Source organism: Chionomys nivalis, chromosome 17 (genome assembly GCF_950005125.1).
Source record: "Chionomys nivalis chromosome 17, mChiNiv1.1, whole genome shotgun sequence".
In the NCBI taxonomy this organism is placed as follows: domain Eukaryota; kingdom Metazoa; phylum Chordata; class Mammalia; order Rodentia; family Cricetidae; genus Chionomys; species Chionomys nivalis.
In genome coordinates, this window is record NC_080102.1 from 34,180,979 (window position 1) to 34,203,050 (window position 22,072).

Below are 22,072 nucleotides of genomic sequence, written 5' to 3' on the forward strand. Positions count from 1 at the left end.
CAAGAGAGAGAGAAATGTGCTGCAGTCAGCAAAGCAGGAAGGGCAGAGCCATCTAAGCTCTTGACATCAGACACTGGGCAGAGGACTTGCAGTTTGCCCTAATGTGTGTCTTGTTTTGGTCCAGGATTTGCTCACTATACCCTCTCTTTCCTCCCTTTTGGGATGGTTATGTATATTCTATGACATTATATGTTCAAAGTATATGACCTGGTTTTTATTTTTGATTTGTAGGGGGCTACATTTAAGAGATTGCCTTGAGTCTCAAAAGAAATTTTGAACATTTAAAACTGTTGAGACTGTGAAAGACTATCGGGACTTTTAAAGTTGGACTAAATGCAGTTTCCATTTTGATATGGTTACAAGCCTATGTGGTTCAGGGAGGGAATGTGATGGTTTGAATGGGCATGGCCCCCAAAGCCTCATGTATTTGAATGCTTGGTTCCCAGCAGGTAGAACTATTAGTACTAGGAAGGATTAGGGTGTGGCTCTGTTGAAAGAGGGGTATCACTGAGGGTAGACTTCAAGGTATCCAAAGTGGGTACCATTCCCAGATCTCTCTTCTCTGTCTCGTGCAGATTGAAGTTCAGAATTTTAATGTAGGACTTTGTGATCCACCTTCTCTCCCCAGCTCAACACTGCAAAAAGGGTCAAGGCCTCTGCTGAGTGTCTTTGCATCAATGCAGACCAGCTGGATTCTTGTACATGACATTAGACCCTATATATTTACCCAGTCAGCCATGGTGGTAATACGGGTCTTCTTCTCAACCTTCTATACAATGGTTTCTATGCCAAAGTTCACAGTGGTCCTACCCACTGCCCAGAACCATCTCTAGCTCCCACAATACACTATGTAAGGCAGAATGCTCTTTTCAACCTCAAGGGTGCTGTGGGACAATGATCTTGTACCCTGTACAGATTTGTCAGTTATACTGGTTTAATAAAATGCTGATTGGCCAGTAGTGAGGCAAAAAGTATATGTGGGGCGACCAGAACAGGAGAATTCTGGGAAGAGGAAAGGCTCAGTCTGCAGTCATCACCCAGACACAGAGGAAGCAACATGAAAATGCCTCACTGATAAAAGATATCAAGCCATGTGGTTAATACAGACAAGAATTATGGGTTAATGTAAGTTACAAGAGTTAATAAGAAAGCCTGAGCTAAGAGGACAATCAGTTTATAATTAATGTAAGCCTCTGTGTGTTTCTTTGGGACTGAATGGCTGTGGGACTGGGCAGGACAAAAACATCTATCAATATAGTACGTCTTCTGGTCTCCCTAGTCTGCCTCTTCTATATCAGTGTGGGGATGGAACTAGTGTCAGAGGTTTAGGGCCCAAGATGTAGTCCCAGTTGGAGACATCTTATCATGCTTATCATGGGGAATTGGGATGGGGACTTCTCAGGCCAGGAAGCAAATATTTCCTTCAACATTGGGCAATGGCTATAAAACTATAGCTAATATAAATATTAAAAATATTAAAGTCTCTTTTTTTGTTTTTTTTTTTTGGGGGGGGGTTCCCTGTGTAGTTAGAACTTGCTCCATAGACCAAGCTGGCCTCAAACTCAAAGATCCGCCTGCCTCTGCCTTCGGAGTACTGGGATTGAAGTTGTGTACTACCACCACCCAGCTGGATATTTAAGACTTACACTGAGTTTGTTCCAGATGCCTGGCAATTCCTGACCCATAGGCTGGAGGAGTATAATGCAGAGCCTGCCATGGCACAGGGCAGTAACTACTAGGCAGGCACAAGGTAAGCAGATCAGTCTGGAGACAGCACACATTCTCCCTAGCAGGGCTACCATAAAGGACAGCTGCAATTAACAATTCTACTCATCTCTACAAGGATGGGTATTCAACAAAATCATGAACAATCATGTAGAAGTTAAGAGCTGACCAAAAACTAGGAGATAAGAAACGGATTCACAATATAGATCTCCAGGCACCTGTAGCATGGTTAGCACATGCTAACTGTGAGAACCATGGTAAGATGTAGGTATCTACAGGAAAATATAGAGAGGGTTAACTGGAACAACTAAGTTAAAACCAAATTGCTGAAATATCTGTGCACAGTGCACATACTTGTGGTTTAGCTATTTGGGAGGCTGTGGTTTAAGGAGTGCTTAGTTCAAGAGTTCAAGGCCAGTATGGGTAATATGAAACCACCACCATCAATCCATCAATCAATCAGTCAATCGATCACCAGGATGAACATGCTATATGGGTGGTTTTGTTGTTGTTGTTCTTGGTTTTTGAGACACAGTCTCCCTGTGTAGCTCTGGCTGATCTGGAATATACTATGTAGTCCAGTATACAAGTGCTTGCCTTGCCTCTGCCTCTGCTTGGGATTAAAAGTGTGCTGATAGTTTTACTTGTCAATCGGACACAATCTAGTCACCTGGGGAGAGAGTCTCAATTGTCTGGAGTGGTCTGTGAGCATGTCTGGTGTTGGGGATCGTTTTAATTAAGTTAACTGATACAGGAACACTAGCCCACTGTGGGAGGAAGGACCATTTCCTAAGCAGAGAGAGGGTCCTGAACTGTGTACGAGAAGTAAGTAGCTTAGCACAAGCAAAGCAAATGAGCATGCATGCATTAATTTTTCTACCCTGGGCTGTAGATGTAATATTACTAGCTTTTTCAAGTTCCTGTCTTGACTTCCCCACAAAGGCTTGCCTCTACCGTCTGAATACTAGAAATAAAGGCATGGGCTGCCATTCTGGACCGAAGTTGTTTTCTGTCAGGGTATCTTATCTCTGCAACAGAAATGGAGCTGCAACAAAGTGCTTATTCATAAAGAAGAAAGAACAGACTCAGAGCAAACCGGCCAGAGGAAATCGCAGCAGCAGGCAGAGAGGGTGGGTAGGTGGCCAGGGACTAACATGTCAGTCAAAACATCTAGAAGAGGAGGGAATGAACAGATATATTTAAAACAGGAGCTGAGCTTTCTAGAAAATTACAAATCACTACAAATTCTAAGCACCGAAGTCTCCACGGAAAAGGTACTTGTCATGGCCAGGAAATGGAACTCAGGAAAACGCAAACTCAAATCATGAAAGGTGCCACACATGCCAAAGAGGTGGCAACCATCAAACAGTCCTGGAATCCTGGTGTGGCAAAAGCCCTGGTACCACTGTTCTGCTGTAGGAGATGGTAGCTGAGACAACAGGACATGGGAATCACTACCAGCTCCTGATGCTCAAGAGCTCACAGTAAGAAGTTGTGAACCCAGTCAGGGCACACAGCACACAGTGGAAGGGTCCTGGGAAAAAGCAGAGGTCATCACAACTGCCATAAAAGGGGCTAAATATGAGAGAGAGCTGGGCGGTGATGGCATGCCTTTAAGCCCAGCACTCGGGAGGCAGAGGCAGGGATAGACATGAGAGCAAGCCGGGCAGTGGTGCGCACGCCTTTAAGCCCAGCACTCGGGAGGCAGAGGCAGGCGGATATCTCTATGAGTTTGAGTCCAGCTTGGTCTACAGAGCAAGTTCCAGGACAGCCAGAATTGTTATACAGAGAAACTCTCTCAGAAAAAAAAGAAACAAACGAACAGGGCTAGACATGAGAGACAGTAGCTGCTCCCTGTAGGGCTCTTGACATAAAAACTGAAGGTAAGGCCAGAGACCCTGGTGGCAGCGCATGCCTAAGCTACGCACGCCTCACACAATATACACACCAACTAACTTGACTACCACCCAGGAGGGTGGGCCTCACTCCCAGGATCGGGAGTCCTGAGCATCAATGAGCAGCCTCTAGCTAGGATCTCAGTGGACAGGAACGACTCACAAGCTGCTGCCAGGTTGTGCATGTAGAGTGGGAGGAGGAGCAGTGTTTGGCAAATTTTTAGGTGAAACCTGCCTACAGCCAGATGAAGGGGCTGTAGGACTCTAGCAATGTTAACCCCTGGGCTGGCCAGAGACAGACCAGAGCTGTCCCTTTACAGCTTCAAATAGGGAACAGGGCTGTAATTTCTAGATAGATGAAAAAATTGTTAAAGTAGAGAAACTGACAGGTAAGAGGGGCGGGGAAGGGGAAGCAAGATTTTTGGCCTGAGTGGTTATGAGAATCAGGGCCACATAGATCCAGGGGACAGAACTTGATATACCCACTGACAATGGCTAAGGACAAACAGCAGGAGCACTGTGTCCCACAGTGTCAGCAGTCTTTCTCCAGTGATGCTTTGAAAGGCCTCAGGGCACCTCTTTCCTCTGAGGGATCTCTCCCCACCAACCTTCTTAACCTATACTAGATTTTATCAAAGCTAGGGTACTCTCCAAAGAATCTTCTTGGATGATAAAAGAAAGTTATTAAGCACAGAACAATCTCTTAATCCCTAAAAGAAACAATTATAAGTCTTGGTTTTGTTTAAAAAGCCCTTTCAAATGAATGCAATTCAATAATCCTCCCTCAACAAAGAATGGGGTTTTATTCCCTTTGCAGTGCACTCCTGTGCATGTGGGCAGAAACCTAGCCCTTCAGGAACATTCCTGGCATCTCCCGGGGGGCAACATTCAATCAAGAACTCAGAAAATAAAAGGTAGATTAGGGTGGGGAGCCCAGGAACAGACATTCAAAGCTAGGCGTGGGTGGGATCTAAAGATGTCCACAGTTCGTGGTTTCAGAAAAAAGGAGAACCAAGTCTGGGAAACCCCATGGACTATGTGGACCCTGAGGAAAGGGAGGGACCCAGCAAGGGGCCACAGATCTGTGTAGGCTTTATGGGCAAGTTGGGAGGGGGCACCATGAACTAAGGAAAACAGCCTGCTCACAGGGTTGAAGTCAGGTGTAACAGACATTCTGTAGCAAGTTAAGTAGGTAAGGAAAACCTGTTAGCTGTCTGAGCACTGCTGACAGTGCTTCACAGTCAGCGAGGACTCAACCCCATAGGCAACAGGGAGACACCAATGTTTAAAGCCTCTTACTAACTCAACTGGAGATATAGTGGGCAATGTTTCTTTGGCAATAATGTTTAAAACTGATTGCCATGGAAAAATAAGCCATCTTTTATCTAAGGAGGAATGATAAAGATGGCAATCACAAGTTGGAATAAGGGCAATGAACACCAAAGGTCCTAATGGCATAGCGGAGAACAGGCCCCCTCTCAGCAGCCCCAGGTATTGGGATGGGAGTATTCTGGCTCTGTGGGTGCAGTATTCTTTAGTTCTTGCCTTAGAGAGACTTATAGCAATGATTTGTCCAAACAAATATCTCCTGAAGGAACAAGAAAGGCTGATGTGGGAGTCCCCTCTGTATGCTGTGAATACCATTGGTTAATAAAGAAACTGTCTTGGCCTGTTGAAAGAGCAGAACTTACATAGGTGGGGAAAACTAAACTGAATGCTGGGAGAAAGGAGGTAGAGTCAGGAGAAATCATGTAGCCCCGCCAGAGACAGACACTGGGAACTTTACCTGGTAAACCACAGCCATGTGGTGATACACAGATTACTAGTGGTTTTTAAACATAAAGCAACCAGCCCACAAATCACAATCCTAGAGAACCTAAACAACAATGAGGACCTTAAGAGAGACATACATAGATCTAATCTACATGGGAAGTAGAAAAAGGCAAGATCTCCTGAGTAAATTGGGAGCATGGGGACCTTGGGAGAGGGTTGAAGGGCAGGGGAGAGGCAGGGAGAGGAACAAAGAAAAATGTAGAGCTCAATAAAAATCAATGAAAAAAAAAAAAGAATTAGCCAATAAGAAGCTAGAGCTAATAGGCCAAGCAGTGTTTCAAATAATATAGTTTCTGTGTGATTATTTTGGGTCTTAGCTGCTGAGTGAGTTCCAAGCCAGCCTGGTCTAGAAAGCAGGTTCCAGGACAGCCAGGGCTGTTACACAGAGAAACCCTGTCTAGAAAAACCAAAAAGAAAAAAGAAAAAAGTATGGGCAATAAAGATGGAATTTAGTTCAACAGCAAAGTGCATGTAGCATGTGCCAGACCAAAAGTCCTCATTCTAGCGCCAAGCTGAGTGTGGTAGAACAGGCCTGCGCTCCCAGCACTCCTCAGGCAGGAGAACTGCACATTCCAGGGCATCCTGAGCTATGGAGTGAAAATGTCTCAAAAAACAAAACAAAAACCCACAACAAACAAGCATCTGAAAGATCCAAACCCAGCAATGAGAAAGGTAGTTAGGAGATAGCATTATTTCCATAAGGCTGAAGTGACTGAGAGGCTCAAGTTAACCCCACTTTCTGGTAGGGCTCCCTAAAGAACTGCATTTCAGCTGGTGGTACACACCTTTAATCCCAGCACTTCAGAGGCAGAGGCAGGCGGATTTCTGAATTTGTGCTAGTCTGGCCTACAAAGTGAATTCCAGGATAGCCAGGGCTATCATGGAGAAACCAAAAAAGAAAACAAAACCAAACCAGTAAGAACAACAAGAAAAAGAATTGCATTTCAGTCTACTTCCAGCTAAAATCCCAACAGAACACCTTTTCATAGGGTACCTTTAGGCTGGGATTGGGGCAGGTGGATTAATGATGGATCTACAGACTGGAGAGATGGAAGATTTCAGATTAATAAGGCAAGACTCCAGCCAGGATTGCTGGATGTTGGTAGAAAAAAAAAAAATGTAGATCCACATAGATTGATAAGGAATGTAAAAAAGCTTCAAAACCTTCAAAGAAGAGTCATGAAGCAGGAGAGGGCTTCTTCACCAGTACACAAAACTCCAGGGAAAGTGACATGATATCTAACATATTTGCCAAGAAAACTCCCCCAAACTAACACAACCTGCACGGGAGCACACACCCGGATGAGGCAAGCTCTACGGTGTCTCCAACAGGCACTGTTCTCCACAGTGAGCAGGAGCCTGCACACCAGAAAAGCCAAAGCAGCCTGCTTAGCAGAAGACATTGCAGTAGAGCAGACTGAGTGGCGGGAAGCTCTGTTTCATCAGGAATATGAAGACAGACATGGAATCCATGGGCAATGGACCACCTGACTAGGGTGAGTTCTCTGGCTAGAGCAGGGAGTCATGTGAGAAGGGACTAATAATGAGCACAACAAAGATATCTGGTGCCACAGGCAAGCTGGACACACAGACAATGTAGCCACCAGGAACCCTTGTGGTGTATGAGCGTATCCACACTGCATGGCCCAGGTCTAGGGTTCTCAGTGGCATTGCTTACTGGCAGGGTCCTCTGTACACTATGTGCAATAGGGACACTTGAGACACTGCTATGGGACGAACTCTGCCTACCTAGACTGTCATGTGAGCAAGAGTAAACAGTGAGAACTGGGGAGGCCTGGAAGCAGCAGAACAGCCACCATCATGAAGTGTAGTTGGCACGTGTCAAATGGTGATGTACACCTTTAGTTCCAGCTCTCAGAAGGCATAGGTAGGTAGATGTCTGTGAGTTCAAGGTCAACCAGGGTTACACAAAGAGAGTCTGTTTCAAAAAACCATCCCAAAAACCAAATAAAGAAGTCAATGGAAGCACATGGGTTAGCTAAAGCATCCCCAGTGCAGTAAAACTCTCAGGACAGGATCACATAGGGTGACGGCAATCTTTAATAAGGTAGCAAGAAACTGGGTCACAGCTGACCATAATGACACACATCATAATTTCAGCACTCCAGAGGTAGAGGCAGGCAGGTCTCCTTCAACTGAAGGTCAGCCTGGTCTACAGAGTGAATTCCAGGACAGCCAGGATTACACACAGAAACCCTGTCTCAAAAGAAAAAGGGGGGGGGTTGGAGAGATGGCTCAGAAGTTAAGAGCACTGGCTGCACTTCCTGAGGTCCTGAGTTCAATTCCCAGCAACCATGTGGTAGTTTACAACCATCTGTAATAAGATTTGGTGCCCTCTTTTGGCAGAGAGGGATCTTTTAAAAAGAAAAGAAAAAAAATTGGGGTCAGATGTGGAGTCCTAAAGTCAAATCAACACTTCACACCATATTCAAGAGTAGACTCCAGATTGAAGCAATCTGCGGGACTGGGGATGACTCACTTGTTTAGCATCCGTAAGGCCCTGCATTTAACTCACAGCACAAACAAAAACAACAAATCCTGGTTTTGGAAAACTAAGTAAAAACTAAAAGAAAGTCTCAAAATCAACTGTGACACATATAGGAGATCATACTGGTCTACTGTCAGAGGCCTAACCTAACCTGCACAAAGACCCAACCTTCTCAGCAGATGCTTGACTGAGCTCTGTAAAGGGCTGGTTGATTGTGGTGGGTATACACATTAGCCAACAATTTGTTGTTGTTTATTAATTTTATTTTTATGTCTATGGGTATTTTGTTTAAATATGCCTGTGCACTGTCTGTGTGCAGTGCCTGCAGAGCCCAGAAGACAGCTTTGTATCCTCTGGAACTGGAGTCATAGATAGTTGTGAGCAGTCATGTGGGTGCTAGGAATTGACTCCGGAAGAGCAGCCAGTGCGCTTAACTGCTAAGCCATTTCCCACCCACTGTTTTTTGGGGTTTTTTTGTTTGTTTTTTTGTCTGTTTGTTTCTTGAGACAGTCTTACGTATCCCAGGCTGGCCTCAAACTTTCCATTTGAAGATGACCTTGACTTTCTGATCCTCCTGTTTCCACTTTCCAAGTACTGGATTACAGGCCCGCACCACTATGCCCATTCTACACAGTACTAGTGATTCAACCTAGAGTTCTGTGTATGTTACGTAACTACTTTAACCAGATGAGTCCAAAGTTACTTTTATTTTGGTTAAGGGAACAAAAGCCATAGAAAGGCTGTGGAAAACAACTAGGTTATAAACGTTAAGGAGAGTCAGAAGGCAGAGGCAGGCACAACTGGCTGAGGAATTCTGTACTATACAGGTGTAGAAAGGGCTATAAATACAATAGGAAATTGGCACTATGGTTCAAGGTGGCAGAGGTAATCAAAGCCTTGGGTCAACATCAGATCTGGTCTGTCATGTGTCCTAGTTATGTGACTCACCTGAAAAGCCTAAAGCAGAACACATGTGGCCTGTCCAAAACTAACTCAGAAAGGATGGGCAGCTAACAACTCAGAGCAAGAACCCATGATATTCTTGGGACTAATCTCTCTCTCTCTCCTATAAATGTGGAATTACTTCCAGATAAAAAGCTAAAAATTAGCCGGGCGGTGGTGGCAGCACGCCTTTAATCCCAGCACTCGGGAGGCAGAGGCAGGCGGATCTCTGTGAGTTTGAGACCAGCCTGGTCTACAAGAGCTAGTTCCAGGACAGGCTCCAAAACCACAGAGAAACCCTGTCTCGAAAAACCAAAAAAAAAAAAAAAGCTAAAAATTAAGCTAGGCGGTGGTGGTGCACACCTTTAATCCCAGCACTCAGGAGACAGAGGCAGGCAGATCTCTGTGAGTTGAGGCCAGTCTGGTCTGTAGAGTGAGCTCCAGGACAGCCAGGACTGTTACAGAGAAACCCTGTCTCGAAAAGAAAAGAAAAGAAAAGAAAAGAAAAGAAAAGAAAAGAAAAGAAAAGAAAAGAAAAGAAAAGAAAAGAAAAGAAAAAGAAAAAGAAAAATATAAAATAAATGAGGTATGACTACTAGGGTTCATATGGATTGATGCCCAGAGTGGCAGCAAAATCTGGCCCAGTTCATATGTCCATCAAAGTTTCTGAGGAGGCATGCCCCAGCCTCTACCAAGTGTGCAGGTATGCTGCAGTGAGGGGCTGTGCTGAGAACAGTGGACTACAGAAACAGAAAGAAGAGCAAGCACGGGTGAGGCCCTGAGAGAAGGAAGGCGCGTGAAAGCAGGCAGCCCCATAGACATGAGTGGGAGAACTACCAGGGGTCTGCCAAGAGCCCTGGAGTCACACTACCTTTTCTGTGGAGGGCGGTTCCTTCCCACTTTCCCAGGGACTGGGCAATTCATCAGGAGTGGACACTGCCTTCTTACCTGGTGCTTGAACCTGGAATCCTGGGCTCCTGCTCATCGACATGGTGGCTTCTGCATTCATAATCCTGTGTCTGTGACATTGCCATCTGCTTCCTTAGTGTTGAGGTGAATAGTTGTCAGAGGACCATCAGGTTGCCTCTTTCAGTATCAGACAGGAAGAGGCCACACTAGGGAGAAAAGAAGTGGCTAAGCACTGATGGAAAATTCGGGCATCAGGTGATGGCCCACACCACAAACATGGACTTACAGAAGGCAGCTGGCTCAAATGGAAAGCAATCCCCAAGCTTCAAACCTCCCAGGGAAGTGCTCTTAGTACCCAGTCATCTTCTCTTATAACAGAGGGAGGACCTGCTGGTTAACTCCCATTGCTGAGATTCTACTTGGGCCAGGGTAGGGGCACATGAACCTGAAGAACTGCAAAGCTAGAGGATGCATTGGACTACCCAGGCCTCGCTTGTGCATGACATCTGGACCCCAAGCTCTGGATGCTACCACATAAGGGGATGTTGTGGAGATGAAGTTGAGTAAAACAGACACAAAACACAGGCTATGTATGCCCCATGCAGAGCGGAGCCTTGGACATGTGAGACACACATAGATTTCCCATGGCAGTGAACAGGCTCTCTCATAGACATACTGAGCTTACTAGAGACACTTGGAAAGGGACCCTTGACCCTATGTTCAAGATATAAAGCAGTCCATGCTGTAAATGTGAATGCTGAAAAAATGAGCTTTTAGGAAAAACCAGAGAAAACTAGACATGGTGGCCCAAGCCTTAATCCTAGCACTCAGGAGACAGAGAAAAGCAGATCTCTGTGAGTAAGAGGACACCCTGGTTTACAAAGTGAGTTTCAGGCCAGCCAGGGCTACAAAGTGAGATCCTAACCAAGATGGGGGGGGGGAAGGCTAGTTCAAAATGAGAAGCATTTGCTACAAAGAACATACACACTATGGCATATCTCATCTGAAAACAGGCACACTAAACATATACAAAAATCCTACAGATAAAGAGATAGCGGAGCACAGATGACACAGCAGAAAGTAGACAGCAATTATGGAAATGGTTCAGTTTCATTCTTTTTTTTTTTTTTTTTTTTGGTTTTTCGAGACAGGGTTTCTCTGTGGTTTTGGAGCCTGTCCTGGAACTAGCTCTTGTAGACCAGGCTGGTCTTGAACTCACAGAGATCCGCCTGCCTCTGCCTCCCGAGTGCTGGGATTAAAGGCGTGCGCCACCACCGCCCGGCTTGTTCAGTTTCATTCTTGAGAGAAGTGTTCATTAAAGACATAAGATGATATAGGCACCCAGCAAACTCACTAAACAGGAAAGGTAAGAACTGCTAAGTGCCGGCAAGGTGACAGAAAAAGAGCACTTAGGTTGCACTGCTAGACTGAAGCGGCCACCCACTCCAGAAGGTGGTTCAACAGTATTCTCTCAAGGAGAGCGCATGCATCTACCTAAGCCACGGCTTCCTTACAATGGAGGCTACAACTATTCACAGAGGCCACTGTGACAATGCTAGCAGCCCTGTGCCAAAGGACACGAAGGGATACTCCAAGTGCACACCAATTATCCTGCAGTGAGCATGAACACATGTACACACTAGGGTTTCCTTCCAAAGTTCAGAAACAGTTGCTGCTATTAGAATCGGAACCAACAGGGTCAGGACCAGATATAGCATGCTGTCTCCAGTCAAGGCACTGCTTCCATAGTACTGGCTGGGGAAGCTCACAGAGTTGTAGGAAGATGCTTCCTCCTTTCTCTACACATGCCCCAGCACACCAAAGCCTACAGCCATGAGACAGAGTATCACTGGGGCTTTGTCTTCATACTCTCCACCAAGTCCCAGAAGAACTCAGATAGCCAGAGCAGTCCTAAGCAAAAGCACACTGCTGGAGAGCACCACACCCGATTTCAAGCCGTAATGAAGAGCTATAGTGATAAACCAGCATGGGGTTAACAGAAAACCAGACACAGTGATCAATAGAATAAAATTAAGGACACAGACACAAAGCCATGCAACTACAGCCATCAATTTTACAGACAGGAGAAAAGAATATCTTCAACAAATAGTTCTGGGAAAACTAGACACATGTAGAAGAATGATACCAGGTCTTTTTTTTTTTTTTAAATATTTATTTATTTATTTATTTATTATGTATACAATATTCTGTCTGTGTGCATGTCTGCAGGCCAGAAGAGGGCACCAGACCTCTTTACAGATGGTTGTGAGCCACCATGTGGTTGCCGGGAATTGAACTCAGGACCTTTGGAAGAGCAGGCAATGCTCTTAACCACTGAGCCATCTCTCCAGCCCCTAGGTCTTTCTTTTACTTTGCACAAAAATCAACTCTAAATGGATTAAAGATATCAACATAACACCTAAACTCCGAAACTGCTAGAGAAAAAAGTAGGAAAACACATCAAGATGTGAATAGGTAAGAACTTTCTAAATAGAAGAAATGCAAACTGTTTTTAAAAATATTTATTTTTATTAAATCTTATGTGTGTGTGCATGTGTGTGTGCATGTGACTATGCGTATGTGTAAAGGTGCCTGTGGAGGGCAGAGGTGCTGTAGCTCCTGGAGAAGGAATTACAGACAGTTGTGCGCCACCTGACATGAGTGTTGGAAACTAAACTCAAGCCTTCTGGAAAATGAGCAAATTCTCTTAAGAGCTAAGCCATCTCTACAGCCCCAGAAATACAAGCTGTAAGTAAACAGCTATTTACAGGTGTTCAATATCCTTATCCATTAGGGAAACAAATTAATGATATTTTGAGATTCTATTTGATCTTAGAGTCTGTCATAAGAAAACAACAGACAAGAAATACTGGTGAAAGGTGAGTAAAGAGGGATGCTCATCCACAGTTGGTGAGAATTTGAATCACTGTAGCCACTTTGAACATTGTGGAGGCTTCTCAGAAAGCTAAAAGTAGAACTAATGTACAACCCAGTTACATCATACCTAAGCATAGACCCAAAGGGCTCTATATCCTACCACCTGCAAATTCAAGGTCACTGTGGCTCTAATCACAATCTAGAAAATGGAACCAGCCTAAATGCTTGCCGGATAACCAATGACTGGATCATGAAAATGTGGTACACTGTGGAATACGATGCCGTTTACTCAGTTGTAAAGAAATATGAAAATATGAAGTTTGTAGAAGAAAGGGGAGAATAAAAATATACTGAGTTAGGTAGCCCAGGCTCAGAAAGGCATATGCATACGTTCTCCTCATATAAAAATCCCAGCTTTAACCGGGCGGTGGTGGCACACGCCTTTAATCCCAGCACTTGGGAGGCAGAGGCAGGCAGATCTCTGTGAGTTCGAGACCAGCCTGGTCTACAAGAGCTAGTTCCAGGACAGGCTCCAAAACCACAGAGAAACCCTGTCTCAAAAATAAATAAATAGATAGATAGATAAATAAATAAATCCCAGCTTTGAATTTTGGATTTGTATGTTTAATTTGGAGGGTCTGTAGAGGTCAAGAAGCCAGAAAGACCCCATGAGATGGGGAGAAGAAGCCTGGGGTGAGGGACATAAAACACACATGATATCAGAGTAGGTGGGAGAAATACAGGAGACAGAAAGGCCTAAGCATGAATGTAAGCAAGGGACTAGGGAACAGGAGAGGGTTCAGGGGGAAGGCTAACCAAAACTAAGGATGTATGAAAAGGCCTTATGGTAATCTACTACCTTGTAAGCTAATTTAAAATATATAATTTTTAAAAAGGGAGTTTGAATGGATACACCCTGCATGAATGAATAATGTTGTCCCAGAAGCCATGGGTTACTGAATGAAAATCCCAGTGCTCCTAGGATGAGAAGAGAGACAAAGACAGGAGAATCTTGAGAGACTCAAGGGCCAACTGGCCTGGCATATGCAGTGAACAACAGACAGACCTTTTCAAACACATGAAAGGCAAGTACTAACACTTCACGCTTCCATTGACCCCACTGAGGCATGTTCACACATACATGGTGTTCTGTATAATCTCAGCACGTTGGAGGCAGGAGGAGGAAGATGCTTAGGAGCTCCAGGTAAACCTAGGCTACAAAGAAAGATCCTTTCTTTTTTTTCTTTTTTTTTTTTTTTTTTTTTTTTTTTTTTTGGTTTTTCAAGACAGGGTTTCTCTGTGGTTTTGGAGCCTGTCCTGGAACTAGCTCTGTAGACCAGGCTGGTCTCGAACTCACAGAGATCCGCCTGCCTCTGCCTCCCAAGTGCTGGGGTTAAAGGCGTGCGCCACCACCGCCCGGCTCTTTTTTTTCTTTTAAGTCAGCTGTTGGTTCCTTATCAGTCCCATGTACTAGGTTGAGGTCATTCCCTTGTATATTGGTACTTTTTGAATCAGGAAAGAATTGTGAATTTTGTAAAATATTTTTGTTTATTGATATGATTATTTCTGGATAACAATTGATCCCAGCAATTTATGCACATCTAGGTGAGTGTAAAGGTCAGAAAAGAGCATTTGGTGTCTTCATTATCCTACTCATATTCACCTATTCCTGAGACAGGCTCCATTTTCTCTGCTAGTCGGGAAGGCAGCAAGCCCCCGCTATGCTCTTGTCTTTATGCACTTCTAAGCTGGGGTTGCAGAGGGTGTGTGTGGTGGGGGATGCCTGGCTTGCTATGTGGGTACTGACTGGGACCTGAACTCTGGTTCTCACGTTGCACAAGTGCTCTTAACCACTGAGCCATCCCTCCAGTATTACACTAAACATATCGTTCTTTGTATAAACCTAAAGTAGTTATGATGTATGTTCTTTAATTTTATATATTCTTGAATTCATTTGCCTAAATTTTTGTTAAGAATTTCACATCTATGTATACGCAGGTCAATGGCCCATGTATAATTTCTTCTTGTAATTTCTGTTTGGCTTGTTTTGTAACAATTTTCTCCTGTATAAACCTCCATCTTAGAGGAAAGCTGGTTAAGACACAGAGTGTTCTAAAGGGAGGTGAACCATTCCATCTTGCAGGGAAGTTCCTTAAGCTCAGAGAGTATACTACTCAGAGGCTTCAAAAAGTTCCTGAAACTGACCAGATACACTAGGCCCCTCCCTCAGCAAGTGTATATAAACAGGAAGGACCAGTGAGAATGGTCCTCAGACCAATTAAGCCACCTGAAAGAAAAAGACACAAGTTGCCCAGGTTCAGACTTGTCTCTGTAGACATTTGTTCACATCTCCCTGGATACTGTCACATAAAAGACAATTGTGTAGGCATGCTACTGGCATAATGAACTGGGAGGAATTGCCTCTTGCCAGTTTTCTTGGAGAATATGTACAAAAGTGCTATCATTTTTCCTCAGTAGAATGTGCACTGAAGGCACCTGGGTATGTTTTCTTTGTGGGAAGGCTTTCAGTTACAGATTGAACTTATTTATTACAGAACTATAATGTACATTATATTGGCAAACTGTCATGTGTTATTTGAGCTCACTGATAAGCTGGCTCTGTTAGTGGGGTTGTCTCCCACTCATCTCACACAAAGCATTTTGTCTCAAAGTATACTCTTAAGGCCACCTAGTCAGGATGGGCTGACCCCTCCTAAGTCTGGGATAGGAAGAAAATTACAAAACAGCTAAGGAGTAAAAACACTGTATCCTTAAAAGCCCTAAAGCTAGGCATGGTGGCATATGCATTTGCACTCTGCACCTGTGAGGCAGAAGCACACAGATCTCCAAGAGTTCAAGGGCAACCAGCATTTCTCATCCCCACACCTGGGTCACCCTGAAGCATCCCTGTAGCTGTAGTCTGGAATGGGGACAAAGCCTGTCATCCCAGCACTAGGGAGATGGAGGCAGGAAGATCAGGAGTTTAAGGTTATACTTGACTACATAGCAAGCTTGGGGCCAGCCCGGGCTACATGATGCCCAGTCTTAAAAAGAAAAAAATCAAAATCATAACTAACAAAAAAATAAAATAAAATAAAAATAAAAAAAAAGTTCAAGGGTAACAACAAAAAACAAGAGCTAAAAGTAAATCCTGTCCAACTCATGTCACCATTGTTTATCTCACGATATAAAAGTACCCAGTGGGAAAGTTCACTCATGCAGAGCTCATTCATAAAGAGAAAGCTCAATTGGGGACTCCAGCTGGTTGTCTTGACTTACCCAGTCAGTGTCTGCAGGATGCTGTGAGCACCTGATTTAATCATGTCATCTTTCTGCTGCATTTGTTCTTTCACTTAGACGCCTCACGAGTTAGCAGGTAGAGACTGCAGTTGACAGTTTCAATGGGACTTCTCCCATCCATTTCTAATGGGATGTTTTAAACATCTGATGTGATGTTTTGTTATCTTTTTTTCTATTCAGGATTTCTCTGTAGCTTTGGAGCCTGTCCTGGAACTAGCTCTTGTAGACCAGACTGATCTTGAACTCACAAAGATCCACCTGCCTCTGCCTCCTGAGTGTTGGGATTAAAGGTGTGAGCCACCACCGCCCAGCTTCCCTAAGCACATTTTAAAAATCCTTTTCAAGTAAGCTCTAATAGTTCATGTCTTTCAAGGACTTATCTACTTATCAATTTACGTACTTCCTAAAAGATACCAGCATTTAAGGCATCAAGTTGCTACACGGTCTCTGCTATTTATGACTGTGTGATGTGAATCATATCAATATCAGCTCTACTACTGAAAATTACAGGTTTTCTTTCATCTGTCTGGCTAGAAATGGTCTAATTTTATTTAAACTTTTTTCTAGCATCAATACCATTTTATTTCATTTCTTTTGATTTAGTCTTCCTCTCCCCTCCCTCTCTCTCTTTCTTTTGAGACAGGGTCTGTCTATATAGCCCAGACTGCACGCGAAAGATCTGTGTGCCTCTGCTTCCCAAGTGTTGGAGTTAAAGGCATGGCCTCTGGAAGAAAAAAGGATGCTCATGTCTATTTTGTTCTTCTGGGCATCAAGATTTCCCCTGCTCCTTCTTGCTTCTATTTTATTTATTTTAAACTTTTATTTACTTGCTTTTATGTGTATGTGTGTTTTTGTCTGTTACCATGTGCCATCACCAGAAGAGGATGCTGGATTCCCCGGAACTAGAATTACAGGTAGTTGTGAATTGTCATCTTGGTAATGGCATTTGAACCCAGGTCTTTGGAAGGGCAACAAGTACTCTTAACTGTTAAGCCATCTCTTTAGCCTCCCTGCCTGTTTTTAAAACATCTCTTTGTACTGGCATTCAGCAACCTGATTATGATACAACCTGGGTTAAATTCTCAGCACCCATATGGCAGCTCACAACCATCTGTAATGACAGTTCTAGGGCATCCAACACTCTTTCCTACCTTCCACAGGAACTAGGATAGTGCACAGACATACATGTAGCCCAAACACTCATATACATTAAAAAATGGTACTCTAGTGTTCATAAGGCCTGACCCTTCTAACCCTTCTCTTCAGACAGCAGAACAAGGAGTGTATGCTGCAATGACATGGTCTCTTCTAGTCAACGGGAAGCAGTTACTGCAATGATCAGCCAAGATGGCAATGGTACCAGGTATCTATTTGCTGTGACAACTACAAAAAACAACTTAAGGAAGGGTTTGTTTATTTTGGTCCACAGTTCAGTGTTAGGGGCATAGTCTACCATGGCAGTGAAGGAAGATGATTGGTCACATTGTATCCAGTGAGGAAGCAGAGAGAAATGAAAGCTGGTCCTCAGCTTGCTTTCTTTAGTTTTCTTATTCAGTCTAAGACCCCATTCCATGGAATGGTACCACCTATATTTAAGATATGTCTTCCCAATGCAATTACCCTTGTCTATACAATCCCTCTTAGACACACCTGAGATTTGTCTCCATGTTGACTTTATATCTCATCAAGTTGACATTCAAGAATTATCACAGCAACAAAATAAGCAGAATATAGCAGATATAGGTCTATGGTAATAGTGGAGCTATTGTTCCCTCTTGTTGTCAGACTCTGAAATTCCAATCATCACTCCCTCTGGCCCAACTGCCCTTTATGCTAAACTTTGTAAGGTAAACCATTTGGGGCTTCAAAGCTACAGAGAAACCCTGTCTTAAAAACAAACAAACAAACAAACAAAAAAACCAGAGGACCTGAAATCAGCTCTCAGCACCTATGTCCGACAGCTCATAAATGTCTGTAACTCCAGCTCCAGGGGATCCAATACCCTCTTTTGACTTCTGTGAACACACACACAATATACACACTAAAATAAACCTTTAAAAAGATAAAAACATTAAAAAAGAAGAGAAGAAATTGGTTGGGAATAGGTCTTTTTGGATCTCCCCAGGAAAACCATGAAATTTATGCTGGCCTGGGCATATATACGCTCCTAAAAACGTTTCTATACACAGTGATCTGTATCTCCATTATGCTACAAAGGCACTCACACTGATGTCTCCAACTCTAATCTGCTGCCACGCGGATCAATACAGCCTCCTCCACTTGCTGACATCTCCCATGTCTCTCAAGTTAACTGTAATACCCCCTTCTGCCATTGCTGTGCCTGACTATCCAGTTCCAATGTGCACACATAACAGCTGACACACATTCCCGTGGAAAATATATTATCATTAGGGCCCGGGGCTCACACACGACCATACTTATAACCATAATTGTTATTTCCTATCTAACAGGCAAGTTCAGAATTAACAGGATCATACTAAGTCATTTTTCTCAAAGTTAAATCAAACTTTGAGATCAAAACTTAGCCTTTCACTTTATTCACTTTAGACATCTATCTACGAACACCTGCCTTTGAGAACTGAGGACGGAGACCTTCTATTCCATTCCTTTCAAATGCCAATTTATTGATTTCATAGCATCATTTTAAATCATTATATTCTCTTCTGTAACCATAGCTTTTAGTTTCTCGGTCTCAGAATTCACAGTCTAAGGCTGTATGAGATAGCTCAGTGGGGTGGGGGTGGGGGGGAAAAGCACTTGCCTCCAATGCCTCCAAGCCTGATGACCTAAATTCAATCTCAGAAACCCACACAGTAAAATGAGAGACCCACCACCACAGGTTATCTTTGACACAACATACCCAAACTTATGGGACACAATGAAAGCAGTGCTAAGAGAAAAGTTCATAGTACAAAGTACCTTCATGAAGAATTTAAGAGATCTCATACTAGTGACTTGAAAGCACACCTGAAAGCTCTAGAACAAAAAGAAGCAGCTACAACTAAGAGGAGAAGACAGCAGGAAATAGTTAGACTGGGAGCTGAAAATAATACAATAGGAGCAAAGAAAACAACACAAACAATAAAACAAAGAGTTGGTTTTTCGAGAAAAATCACCAAAATAGATAAATCATTATCCAAACTAAAGGCAGAGAGAAAATATCAAAATCAATGCTTTAATCCCAGCACTCGGGAGGCAGAGGCAGGCGGATCTCTGTGAGTTCAAGGCCAGCCTGATCTATAAGAGCTAGTTCTAGGACAGTTTCCAAAACTACAGAGAAACCTTGTCTCAAAAAAAAAAAAAATCCAATCAACAAAATCAGAAATGAAAAGGGGAACATAACAACAGACTCTATTGAAATACTGAGAATCATTAGGTCATATTTCAAAAACTTGTATTCCACAAAATTGGAAAAAATCTAAAAGAAATGGATAAATTTCTTGATAGGTACCACTTACCAAAGTTAAAATCAAGATCAGATAAACAATTTAAATAGACTGATAAGCCCTAAGAAAACAGAAGCAGTCATTAAAACGACTAGGGCCAGACGGTTTTAGTGCAGAATTCTACAAGACTTTCAAAGACGAGCTGATACCAATACTCTTCAAATTATTCCACAAAATAGAAACAGAAGGAGCATTGTCAAATTCTTTATATGAGGTCACAGTCTGATACCCAAACCACACAAAGACTCAACAAAGAGAATTACAGACCAATTTCACTCATGAACATTGATGCAAAAATACTCAATAAAATACTGGCAAACTGAATCCAAGAACACATCAAAAAGGTTATGCACCGTGACCAAGTAGGCTTCATCCCAGAGATGCAGAGATGGTTCAACACTGACAGATATGAACAAAGAAGAAAAAACATATGATCATCTCGGTCCTGCTCTTTTTAAAACACAAACTTACACCTTCTGTGGTGGTTGGAATGAGAATGGTCCTCATAGGCTCATATATTTGCACACTTAGAACCCAGTGGTGGACTGGGAAGGATTAGAAGGTGTGGCCTTGTTGAAGGAAGTGTGGCTCTGGGGATGGGCTCTGAAGTTTCCAAAGGTCACACAAGGCCCACTGTCTCTCTGCCTGTTGCTCTTAGCTACTGTTCTGATGACATGCCTGTTTGCTTCCCGCCATGATGGACTAATCCTCTGAAACTGTAAGCAAGTCCCAAAATTAAAAGCTTCCTTTTATAGGTTGCCTTGATCCTGGCGTCCCTTCACAACAACAGAACAGCAATAAGACAGCTAGCTCTTGCTTTCATTTTCCCTTACATTAGTGGAAACTATTTCTTTTCTACATCTGGAGAGGAACCACTGGCTATCAACTAGTACCTTTGCTGTCCTAGCCCTTCTACCCAGTTTTGTTCCCAACCTCTCTTATTTTTCTCCACATAGCAAGCTTTTCCAAGAGCTGGTTCTCCAGGGACTACTAGTGGAGGACTCTCCTGCTATGAAGTTTACTGTCTACTTTCCTCAGCTCCACTGGCTCGCTTTGTCTATTGACATTGTTTGAACATTTTCTCTCCCTGTTATATATTTGAGTTTTGAAAAGGTTTTAGTACACACTGAAGGTTCTATGTAAAATTCCTTTGTTTCCAGAGTTAACTCTAGATTTTTCTTTAGCTGTGTTCTTTTTCTTTATTCTTCTCCCTCCCTTAGTGTCTACATAAGAGTACTCCTTAAGGGCTGGAGAGATGGCTCAGTGGTTAAGAGCATTGCCTGCTCTTCCAAAGGTCCTGAGTTCAATTCCCGGCAACCACATGGTGGCTCACAACCATCTGTAATGAGGTCTGGCCTGCAGATATACACACAGACAGAATATTGTATGCATAATAAATAAAATATTTTTTTTTAAAAAAGAGTACTCCTTAGTTCTGAATTATCTCTTTTATATATTATTATTATTATTATTTGCAGTCCTGGAGATGGGATCCAGAGCTAAACAAATTACTCTATCACCGAACCATACCCCAATTCTATGGGGCCTCCTTTATTTTTTAAAAGATTTATTTGTTTATTATATATAGTGTTCTGCCTGAATGTATGCCTGCCTGCAGGCCAGAAGAAGGCACCAGATCTCATTATGGCCGGTTGTGAGCCACCACGTGGTTGCTAGGAATTAAACTCAGGACCTCTAAAAGAATGACCTCTGCTCTTAATTAACTGTTGAGCCATCTTTCCAGCCCTCTCTGGGGCCTCTTAAATAAAGAAGGAGCGGGACTGACCAAAGGTGACCCCAAATTAGATGCTGTTCCAGAACCTTCTCACAGGCTCTGCCTGGAAGTTAAGTTTCTGGTATTAACCTACGCTGTATGACAAAAGCCCAACTCGGGCCAGCAGTGGCTACAGATTAACCCAGATTATAAAGGTGCAAGGGACCCTAGCCAGGTTCTCGTGACCCTCATCTCAAGGCTCTTGTTTTGTCAAGGTCTCGGTTTGGCTATGTGTCACTGGCAGTCTTGAGACTACAAATCTACCACACAGCAACACCTCAAGGACAGTCAAGAAGTTCTTTCCCTGATGGTTCAGGTAAGAAACCCCCTAGGATGCTTGTTTCTTTCTCTCATTAATGTGTATGGCTGTTTTCCTTACAAGCGTGCCTGTGCGCCACCTGGACATACGCCTGGTGCCCTTGGAGGCCAGGAAAGGAGGCTAAACCCCCTGGGACAGTTGTGACTCAAACTGGGTCCTCTGGAAGAACAGCGTTCTTAATCACTGAGCAGCTTATCTCTCCGGCGTCGCCTCCAGAAGATTTCTGAGCAATTAAGGCAAGGAGATGGGCCACAGAAAACTCCCTTAGGTGAGCCAATCATCTGCTGGGTGTCTAAGGCACTGATGTGCCTGGGCGGGCCCAGTGTATCCACTAATGACTGCCCACTTGGCCCACTTAGGGAGGGAAGGGAAGACAGCAGCAGTGGTCTAGAGAAAACATGCTCAGCTCCGCAGCACCAACTTTCTTTTCCTCTCCTTCCCGACTTCATCCTGTGAGAGTACGGACAGCACAGCCCTGCTTCTCACCAGACGCTCCAGTGTACCTTTACAAGGCTGCAGATG

General features: G+C 43.5%; 1 protein-coding gene across 4 annotated transcripts in view; it reads right to left on the reverse strand.

Annotated features, from left to right (window-relative positions):
• Positions 1–22,072, reverse strand: part of Arhgap39 (Rho GTPase activating protein 39) — a 100,818-nt gene that overhangs the window by 38,466 nt on the left and 40,280 nt on the right. For all 4 annotated transcript variants that reach the window (XR_009058469.1, XM_057791577.1, XM_057791575.1 and 1 more), the window contains exon 2: positions 9,853–10,019. Coding sequence is in view for 3 of the 4 variants with exons in the window: in XM_057791577.1 (XP_057647560.1) it covers positions 9,853–9,938 (86 nt within the window). In the remaining variant the exon portion in view is untranslated. The remainder of the gene's footprint in view (positions 1–9,852; positions 10,020–22,072) is intronic.